This window comes from Mustela erminea, chromosome 9 (assembly GCF_009829155.1).
Source record: "Mustela erminea isolate mMusErm1 chromosome 9, mMusErm1.Pri, whole genome shotgun sequence".
Taxonomy (NCBI): Eukaryota; Metazoa; Chordata; class Mammalia; order Carnivora; family Mustelidae; genus Mustela; species Mustela erminea.
In genome coordinates this window covers 108,974,871-108,985,063 of record NC_045622.1, presented here as the reverse complement: position 1 = coordinate 108,985,063, position 10,193 = coordinate 108,974,871, and the positions used below count along the sequence as shown (strand labels likewise).

The 10,193-nt window shown below is 64.4% G+C and overlaps 1 protein-coding gene across 2 annotated transcripts; it reads left to right on the top strand.

Annotated features, from left to right (window-relative positions):
• The first annotated feature begins 214 nt into the window (after positions 1 to 214).
• CLCF1 (cardiotrophin like cytokine factor 1) lies at positions 215 to 9,247 on the top strand. 2 transcript variants are annotated; one of them, XM_032357610.1, is made up of 3 exons: positions 215 to 574; positions 6,600 to 6,766; positions 8,586 to 9,247. In XM_032357610.1, the coding sequence occupies exons 1-3, from the start codon at positions 559 to 561 to the stop codon at positions 9,078 to 9,080; spliced, it is 678 nt and encodes a 225-aa protein (XP_032213501.1). In that variant the 5' UTR covers positions 215 to 558; the 3' UTR covers positions 9,081 to 9,247. The 2 variants fall into 2 exon arrangements, with proteins under 2 accessions (XP_032213501.1, XP_032213500.1); XM_032357609.1 differs by lacking the exon at positions 215 to 574 and adding an exon at positions 587 to 1,254.
• The last annotated feature ends 946 nt before the right edge of the window (positions 9,248 to 10,193 follow it).

Sequence of the window (10,193 nt, the reverse complement as noted above, 5' to 3'; positions counted from 1 at the left end):
GGCATTTGGGAGAATGTGTCATTCCATTTACTCAGGGGGAGGGGGAGGGGAGGGAAGGTTAGAGATGAGGAGTCGGAGGTAGCGTGAGCGCAGGGACCCCGCACCCCAGGTCGACGCCGTCGGAGAAGAAAAGGAGCGGGCGACTCACTCCCCCAGCCCGGGGAGTCTGCAGACGGACTGATGCCCTCCCCGCCCCCTCCCCCAGGAGGCCCAGGGTGGTACCGCCGCAGCCTCGCCTCACCTCACCCCTCCTCGGTGTTGTGGGAGGGAGAGGAGCCCCAGAAGCCCTCCCTTCCCTCCTCCCCCCTCCTCCCCCCACCCCGGGGAGGGCCGCTACAATTTGTGGTTACAGCTTTACACGTCAGAAAAAAAAAAAAAAAAAAGTTTGCAGAATGTCCCACACCGAAAAAAAAAAAAAATCCGAAACCGAGCGAAAAAAACCTGCGAGTGGGCCTGGCGGATGGGATTATTAAAGCTTCGCCGGAGCCGCGGCTCGCCCTCCCACTCCGCCAGCCTCCGGGAGAGGAGCCGCGCCCGGCCGGCCCGGCCCCCAGCCCCATGGACCTCCGAGCAGGTAGGAGCCCGGCGTCCGAGGCCCCGGCCCCCGCCCCCGCCCGGGAGCCGCGAGATCCGGTTCCCGTGCCTCCCCCGGGAGCCCCGAGCCGGGGCCGGGCTGGGGAGCCGGGAGCCACCCCCGCCAGCAGGGCTCGGGCCGGGGGAGGCACGGCCGGGCGCCCTCGAGAGGGGCCGGGCGGGGACGCGGCATTCCTCAAGTCCGCTCGGCGGGGCCAGGAGGTGGCCGGGAGCGCGGCGGGGAGCCCGCGCGACCCGCCGGCCGGGGGAAGCCGGCAACCTGGAGCCCCTGCGGGACGGGGTCCCGGGGATCCCGGCGGAAAGAGCCCCGCGCGAAAGTCGGGGAGAGCGAGTCCGAGGCGGGGAGCGGGCTTGCGGGAGGGGGACGCGGCGCGCGGGGAGGAGGGGGCCGCGGAGGAAGAGGGGAGAAGGGCGGGGAGCCCGAGGCCGGGCCGGCGGGAGGCGAGGGGGAGGCCGACACCTCGGGCCCGCCGCGCTCCCTCCCCGGCCCGCCGGGAGGGGAGGGCGGGAAGGAGGGCGGGCGAGAGGAGGGGAGGGCGGAGGGCAGAGCCGAGCCTGGCTGGGCCGGGCCGGGCCGGGCTGCGGGACCCGCGGCTTCCTCGCTGCGCGCCGCGCGGCCGGAGCCCACCATGCTGCCCGCGGCCGGGGAGCCGGCGGCAGGTAGGGGCCGGGCGGCGGGGCGGGCGGCAGCGGCAGCGAGTCCCCGGTCCCGCCCGCCGTGGCCTGGGAGTGATTAGTGCGGGGGACGGGCGCAGCTCGGCCGGACCCGGCGGGAGAAAGTCCGTCACCGGCCGGGCAGCGGCGGCAGCGGCCGCTCGGCCCCGGCGGCCCGCGGGGGGGCGGGCGGGCCGAGCGGGGAGTTGACGCGCGGGAAAGGGCAGCGGCCCGCCGGAGCCCCGAGCCCCGCTTCCCCGGACCCCGCCCCCGCCCCCGCCGCCGGGAAGGGAGCGACCGGGCGGGAGCGGGCCGGGGGCGGGGCCGGGGGCGCCGAGGCCACACAGGGGGAAGGCGCCGCCGCCGCCGCGGGGAGGGGGCCGGGAGCGAGAGGTCACCGCCGAGGGGGAGGGCCAGCGAGCGGCCGCCGCCGCCAAGTTCTCCGGCCGAGCCCCTGGAGGGAGACCCCAGGTCCCTCGGGCCTCGCCAGAGTCCCCTCATCTCTCCCCTCCCCACCTTCCTTCCCAGCGACTCCACACTGCGCTCCAGAAGCCCCCACCCCCCCAGACCCCCTCCCCAACTCCCACGGGACCCCGTCCCAGTTTCCCCCAGCGCCCGGCCAGGCCCTCCCGGCTGAGGTAGGAGGGAGCTGCCAGGAGGGGTGGGGAGGCTGGAGGTCCCCGGCCTTGGAGACAGAGGCTGTGGGTGAGGGCGCTGGACGCACACCTCTGTCGGGCACTCTCTCTGGCCCTGACCTTGAGCCTGAGGGACTGACACCTCCGGCCTTTCACAACCCCCACAGACCCCGTTTCCGGCTCTGAGCACCCGCTACCCCTCCCTCGGGACACCGGGACACGTTCCTGCGACAGACCAGATAGCCCCCCCCTCACGCACACACGCGGTTTTCATCTGCTGCCCTCACTGACCTGGAGCCACACTCTCAGGTGGGGGGCGGGGAGAGAACTGGCACCGGGCGCCTGCCGCAAGAGTCGCCTAGCAGCCCTCGCATCCCCAGCCTCTCGTCCAGACCCGTGTAATGGCTCCCTGTCCCCTCCACAGAGCCCCGCACTCCTGCCCCGTTCACACTTGTGCACCCTGCTGGGCCACACCGGCCATGGCTAGTGACACTTCACATTCCTCTCCACAATCCAATGCCACCTGCCTATTCACACCGCGGCTCCCGCCTGCTCCCTCCCTGCCCCTCCCACCCCTCTGAGTAACAACAGCCTTTCAAACTCCCCCACACTCCTGAGACCGTTTCCTTCTCTTGGTCCCCCTGTCTGGCTCTCAGAGGACTGCCGGGCTGTACCCACCCGCTGCCCCCCCCCCCCCGGGGCCCCGCCACCCCCGCATGATCCTGCCCTCCCTGGGGACAGCCGGGGACAGCCGGGGACCTCTTGCAGCACCGTCCAGAACCCTCTCACTCGGACAGCTCTACCCACCTGTCTGCTTCTTGCCCTGGGCCTCAGTTTCTTCTTCTGTCATTGAGGCTGGAAGAGAAGGGCAGGGAGGGTGCTGCTGAAGGGGACAGCAGACATGGGGCCCCACGTGGCTCTGTTCAGAGCGACTTAAGTGTGCACAGCGCAGCCCTCGCGAGAGCCCAGTCACCTGGTGGGTTGGTGGCAAATCTCGGGGACCCTGACTTCTGGGCCTATGTGGACTCGCCCCCTAAGCACTTCTCAGTGACCTGGGGCAGAGGGAACCAAGGAAGAGCCAGGGAAAGGCAGCACCCCTCGAGGACAAGGCAAGATGGGGTGCTTCTGGGGGCCTCTCCCTGAGGAGGCTGGTCAGGAGGAGCCCCCGAGGGCCATGTCCTAGAGTTCAGTGCCCGGATCTCACACTGCACTGGACACGACACCCTTTAAACCACTCCTTCCCCCAATTCCCCTCAATAGATCCCTCCAAGGTCACTGCGGAAGCTGGTCCAGGGCTGGCCTGAGGGCAGAGCCTTTCCGGCTCCCACATTTTTCAGCACCTCTGGAGCTCTGCGATGCCTCCCCAGCTCCTACATTTTCGGCTCGTAGCTCTTAAGCAGCCATCCTAGGTGCAGAGTCTCCGGGCTGATTTGTCCTACCCACCCTGGCCGCCCGGGGCCCATCTGCCCCACTGAGCCCCCCATCATCACTGAATGAGGTCAGCCTGGAGGACACAGGCCAGGGATCAAGGGGCAGCTGGCTAGAGACCCGAGTACCGGGCTCTGCCTGCCTGTGCAGCCGTGTCAGGGTGGCCGTGCGCTTGCGTGGGCTGAGTATGTGTGTGTGTGTTCATGAGGGGGGCCTAGGTTCCCAGGGCCCAGGGATCTGGATGGAATTAGGGGCCGCCCGGGAGGGGGCCAGGATGGGGGGTGGGGGGCTCCAGCAGGAAACGTGAGCTGCACTCATTAGCCCCTCACGTGCTCTGCCGGATTTATAAACACAAGGGAAGACGGGATGTAAACAATCAGTGGGCAGCAGCCAGAGGCAGAGCTGGGACGGGGGCTGGGCCAGGGGCCAGGACCGGGGGAGGGGGCCCAGGACCCAGCCCCCAGTGGCCGGGTCCACCTGCACAACAGGACCCTGGCGAGAAGGACGGAGGAGGGCTCCGGGATGCCCACCCAGTTCTCCCTCCGGGCGATGCAGGCTAGCTGCGCCAGGTCCCGCTGCTCACAACTAAACCACAGGTGTTCTGTGCCCCAGATGGCTCTCCGTTTGCTGCCTGAGATACAGCGACGTCTGGCCCAGAGCAGAAGCCGTTGTACTAGACAGGACAGCCCTGTCCCCTTTCACCTCTCCGAGCCTCTCCTCCCTCTAGGCACCTGAGACTCCTTCCTTCTTTCTGGCTCTCTCCATGGGTCGGTCAGTCCGATCCTGCTGCTCCTTCCCCTGCCCCCACCCCCCAGCCTGCAGTGACACAGTTACCTCAGAACTGAAATATTCCTGGAAACACCGGCCTCGTCTGGTTAATTTCATGAGCCGTTTTTCTGCCCAGATGACTTAGCTCTTGTTTATCCAAAGGCTTCTCCCCCGGCTGTCCCTGTGCAGGGAGCCAGTTCTCCCCAGGGATGTCCCACAGGGCCCAGAAGGGGAGGGGAAAACAAGGCCCAGAGTTGGGGTCCTGACCCTGTGATCCTCCCCCCCCCCCCCGTGGCATAAGAACTCTGGCCAGAAGGGCTGCCCCAAGCAGTGTGGGGGACAGAGGTGAGCCCAGCTCCCAATCCGGGTTTCAGCTGGGACCCTCAGCATCGCCGCTAACTCAAGGCTGGAAGGGCCACTGCCCACCTCGGCAGGTATCCAACTTCCGAAACGAAACCCATATTATACCCCTAGAATCTTGGAGGTCACTTGGCTAGATAACCAGGCTGAGGGTAGCCCCAGGCTTTGTGCAGAGGAGGAAGGCCTGGAATTCTCTTGGGATGTGCGGCATGATGAATGGAGCTAAGCTTGGAAAGGCAGAATGAGGGAAGGAGCACCAGGAGGGACGCCACGGGCTGCAGATGGGGACAAGGACAGGCGGCTAGTCACGTGCCTGATCCTGCTCTCTGTCCACACACACGCACGCCTGCTCTCAAACCAAGAGGCCCTCGTTCCCAGGGGCAGGGTCTCAGAGCAGTGCTCTCCCCCACCCTGCCCACTCCCATGCCAGCCAGTGAAGTCGCCAGCCAAGCGCCTGGAAAAGTGAAGACTGACGGGCAGGGCCACTGCAGAAGTCCCCACCCGACCCTTACACCCTTGTCAGAGACATTCTCTACAGTCTGAGTCTTAAACCCTCTCTAAAACTCTGACCCAGCATTACGGCTCACTCCAGACTCCCCCTAACTCTAAGTACAGTCAAACTGTCAAACGCATATCCAACTCATTTCTGACTGTCACAGCAACAACATATGTCATCGTGAAATTCTGCAGAAAATAGAAAGCAGAAGAAACTACTCATGATCTCACACCTACCCAAGCTTCAAACCCTCACCGGCCCTCTCTTCGTGACAGGCCATGTGTAACCCCAGCCGACGTCTGAATGAACACATTCACAGACCTTGGCCCCAGCGAATCCTGGGCCTGTCCAAACCTAACCACATCCCCCAGCCGGACTCAAACCTCAACCACACTCAATCAGCCAGATCCCAGTAAACTAACCTGAAACTTTAAAAGTAACCCAGTCCTTAAACCTAACCCAGCCCAATGCCAATTATAGTCTAACCCTAATCGCCTTTACCCAGTCCTCTCGTTCTCTTCACCGTGGACCTCAGCTAAAAGCTGGGAAATCGTGCCTCCTGCTGCCTGTGTCTGTCCTCACAGACCCGACCCCTGGGCTCCAGGGGTATCCCCTGTCCTCACAGACCCGACCCCTGGGCTCAAGACCCCTGGTATCTCAAGATGTCCAGACTCTTCAGCACGGTTGGCTGACAAGCCAAACCCAACAAATACAGCCTGTTCCGTCTCCTCCTCCCTTTCCAACCCCCCCTCCCCCTCCTCTCCGCAGGCTGATCAAAGGACCCCATCCAGGGGGCGCCTGGGTGGCTCAGCCCCTTAAGCATCCAACTCTTGATTTTGGCTCAGGTCACGATGTTGGGGTCCTGGGATGGAGCCCCCAGTCAGGCTCCATGCTTAGTGGGGGCGTCTGCTTCCCCTCTCCCTCTGCCTCTACCCAGCATGCGCTCACATCTCTCCCTCTCTCTCTCTCTCTCTCTCTGGAATAAATAAATAAATCTTCAAAAACAAACAACAGACTCATTCAGGTCAAACTCTTCCCCATCCAACCTCCTAGATAAGAACGGGGCAGACCTGGGCCCTGGGTCAGTCCACACCCAGGAATCCACTAGAATGTACCCCCAGCTACAGGAGGCAGCCCTGTGTCCTTCGGCCTGCCGTTGGTGATCCAACCTTACCCCTTGCCTCCTATGGCTCGGCTTGGACTTGTCTCAGCCTCTCTCGGGCCGTTCCCAGGACTGACTGCTCCGGGCTGGCAGTGGGCACATGTGCTGTTCCCCACCCCCTCAGCTCCAGCGGGACGGGGAGGCTGGGGGAGGCGGCTGAACCCAGGAACACTGGTTCACAGACCCTAGGCCTGGCCCCGTCCCTCCGTGTACACATACACATGTGTCGGCGTATACGGCGACCCTTAGCTGACACGCCGGTATGCTGAGAGATACACACGCCGCGGCCAAGTCCTGGTCCTCGTTCACACACATGCCCCTGTGCACACACACCCTGGCCAGGAAGGCTCCCCTACTCCATGCCCCCTGCCTCCCATCTGGCGGCCCACCCTCCCCACCCCCCTCCAAGCCCAAGGTGGGGACACACACCTGAGGGCCTGCCAGCCGTATCTTCCGCTGGGCCCGGGCCTGCGCTCACGCCTCATGCCCCTCCCGTCCACAGGGGACTCGTGGGGGCTGCTAGCCTGCCTGTGCACTGTGCTCTGGCACCTCCCCGCAGTGCCAGCCCTCAACCGCACAGGGGACCCGGGGCCTGGTCCCTCCATCCAGAAAACCTATGACCTCACCCGCTACCTGGAGCACCAACTCCGCAGCTTGGCTGGGACCTACGTGAGTACCGGGGTGACGGCAGGGCGTGGGAGTCGGTGGAAGAGACACAGAGCGGCGGAGGGGTCCCAGTGAGCAGCAACGACCAGGGGGCCCTCTGGTTCCCAACGGTCCCCATGTCTGGCCCACCTCCTGCCCTTCCCTCTTAGGTGCCCCCCTCTTCCCCATCCCTGGCCCCAGGACTAGGCATGTGGGCAGGCCTCGCACCCGCCTTGGCCCATTGCCCCACTGGCTGCCCGCCCAGCCGCCCGCCTCCCCCTGGGGGCCGGGGAAGTCTCTTCTGTTTACACCGTGTTGTGGTGTCTCTTGCACGGGCGGGGCTGGGTGGGGATGGAGGGGCCCCACCTCCCATGCCTGTGTTCCAGCTCGCCTCTGCCCCAGACCTGGGGCCCTGCTGCTCTGGACCCATGGGCCTCCCTTCTGTCTGCCTCTCCCATCCTAGCTGGGCCTCCTAGGGGGGACTTGGGGGAAGGGGGCCGAGGGGAAGCCAGGCCAGTAGTGGCAGGAGGTTCGGGGTGTGGATGGAAGCTGTGCCATAAGGATTTGGGGGCAGTCCAGAGGTGTTCCGAGAGCCCAGGAGAGAAGGGAAGAGGGTCAGAGTTGCCGAGGACCAGGGGGAACCAGCCCCCTCTTCCCGTGTTCCTCTTCCACATCCCAGACCCTACTCTGGAGCCAGGGAAGGAAAGGGGAGGAGGGTGGTGGGGGAGCTGGCTCCGGCCCCAGGATACACCGAGGAAATTCGTCTGTCTCTGTGCTTGTCAGCGTGTGAACCTCCCCCTGGGCCCTCCTTGCCTCTCCCAGGCCTCGCCCCTCTCTGCTCCCTTTCTCTCTGGCTGCAGCGTCCCCCTCAGCCCTTTCCCTGGGCCCCAGGCCTCTCCCTTGAGGGTTGGCAAAGCTGTGTCCTCGTCCCCAGCCTGCCTCCTATACCCTTCCTGCGGCCGAACTCTTGAGACTGCCTCAGTTTCTTCCTTCTGCAGCCCTGCTCCTGGGAGCCCTGTCTTGGGGGACTTAGGGCTTCATGAGTACCGTCTATCCTTGGCCCTTCTGCTGGTGGGACCAGGCATGTCGGGAGGCAAATGGAGCTCTGATTGCCACGGGCCCCTCTGCCTTCCCACCCGCTCCTCCCTCCCCCTGGCCAAAAACCTTTGCTTGACTCTGCTACCCCCTCTAGCTCCCGACCCTTCTTCTCTCCTGGCTTTCCCTGCCAAATTTCTCGAAGGAGTGGTCTACACCCTCTGCCTCCGCTTCCTCTCCACCCACTCACTCCTTAACCCCCTGCAATCTGGCCTCCAGGCCACTGAAGCGGCTCTCTCCAAGGTCGTCAGGCACCTCCTTCTGGCCGAACCCAACAGAATTTTCTAGGGCTCATTCTCCTTGCTCTCTCTTTTGCAGCCACGCTGTCGAGCTCTGCTGCCTTCTGAACTCTTCTTGGCTCTACACTCTTCTGGTCCACCTTCCGCCTCTGCGGCCTGGCCTCCTGTGTCCTCCTGGCTCCTCTTCCTCTCTGCCCTGCCCCGCGGGGGGCCGCTCCCAAGGCTTTGCACACACAGCCCATCAGCACACCCTCCCTGAGTAGCTCCTGCAAGGTTTTCTCTTTCTACACCTCTTCGTGGGAGAGTTCATCACCCCCACTGCCTCAGCTGTCACCTCCACGCAAATGATACCCCCGGAGAAGCTTGGGGAGGCCCTGGAGCAGAGAGGGGCCTGGTGTGCAGACGGGTGTCTGGGGACCCAGGACACAGCGGCTCTGGGGGCAGGTATCTCCTGATGGCCGCTGGCTGCTCGGCCCTCCTCCTTTCCCATCGCCCTCTCCTTTTCACAGCTGAACTACCTGGGCCCCCCTTTCAACGAGCCTGACTTCAACCCGCCTCGCCTGGGGGCAGAGACCCTGCCCAGGGCCACTGTCAACCTGGACGTGTGGCGGAGCCTCAACGACAAACTGCGGCTGACCCAGAACTATGAGGCCTACAGCCACCTGCTGTGCTACCTGCGAGGCCTCAACCGCCAGGCCGCCACGGCCGAGCTGCGCCGCAGCCTGGCCCACTTCTGCACCAGCCTCCAGGGCCTGCTGGGCAGCATCGCGGGCGTCATGGCGGCCCTGGGCTACCCGCTGCCCCAGCCTCTGCCGGGCACTGAGCCCACCTGGGCCCCTGGCCCTGCCCACAGCGACTTCCTCCAGAAGATGGACGACTTCTGGCTGCTAAAGGAGCTGCAGACTTGGCTGTGGCGTTCAGCCAAGGACTTCAACCGGCTCAAGAAGAAGATGCAGCCTCCTGCGGCGGCGGTCACCCTGCACCTGGAGGCCCACGGCTTCTGACCTCTCACCTTGCCCACCTCCCCTCTCGCCTCCTCCTTTAAGCCCTGCTCCCGCTCGGGGAGGGAGAAACCTGTGCACCAACCCTTGCTGAGCCAGGAGACAGAAGCCAGGAGGCTCTGGCCCTCTCCGGACTTGGAAGGGGGTGCGATGCAGTAAGGCCTGTCCCCTCCCGCTTCCCAAAGTCGTGCGGGTCTGGGGAAGAGGTCCAAGAGCTCCTGTCCCGTTGCCACAGGAAGGAGTGCTCACCCGAGCAGAGGGGTGCCAGCTGGTGCAAGGGCTCTCACAGCTTCCTGCGTCCTGCCCAGCAGGTGCCGGTGCCACACGGCCCCTCTCCAGTGGTACGTCTGGGAAGCGTGCCTGTAGGGCAGGGAGGGGGGCCACCACAGCCCCTGTGTTTCTGGGGTGAAGCCCTCCGGCTGCCCCGCTCTTCTTTGATAGGTGTTGCTCCCCTATCCCCAAATAACTCGCTACACCCGATTCAGGAAACGCACACAGTGGCAAGTCCAAACAGGGAGAAACGGGATTTAAAGGTGGAAGAGGCAGGGTCTGCATTGGAGGTCAGACTGAAAGCGTAGGGCCAGGGACAGACCGGACCCAGGGGTCACCGAGGCAGTCGGTGGCACAGGATGGCAGCCAAAAGGACCTTGCTTTGCATCTGGTCGCGGGCATCACGGTGCCTCCTCCTCACCCCCTTTCCGGGCTGGCTGTGGGTTGCCCAGGCTGGGGAAGGCAACCAGAGCCACCGTCGCGTCGCAGGGTTCCCTGAAAGTTTACATTGCAGTAGCATTGCAGGGTGCGGGGGGCAGCTCCCCCCCGGGCCCTGCCCCCAGCCTCACCCACTCATGACTCTTAAGTTTGTTGTATTAATATTTATTTATTTGGAGATGTTATTTATTAGATGATATTTATTGCAAAATTTCTATTCTTGTATTAACGAATAAAATGCTTGCCCCAGGACTTCGTCCCTCCTGGTCCTTCTCCTCCCAGGCTCCCGCGCGCCCACAGGCTCGGAGTCTGCCAGCCCAAGGCTTGGCTCGGAGAGGCGAAGAGCTTGGGGAAGAGGCTCTGCCCGGTCCATAGGGAGGGCGCGTGCACAGCACACTCTGCCGCTCT

Excerpts from the sequence above, each read along its gene's own strand:
- CLCF1 (XM_032357609.1), top strand. The coding sequence starts at position 1,224 with ATGCTGCCCGCGGCCGGGGAGCCGGCGGCAG. Across the intron at positions 1,255-6,599 it reads GGCCGGGGAGCCGGCGGCAG|GGGACTCGTGGGGGCTGCTA; the intron begins GTAGGGGCCGGG and ends TCCCGTCCACAG. Across the intron at positions 6,767-8,585 it reads GCAGCTTGGCTGGGACCTAC|CTGAACTACCTGGGCCCCCC; the intron begins GTGAGTACCGGG and ends TCCTTTTCACAG.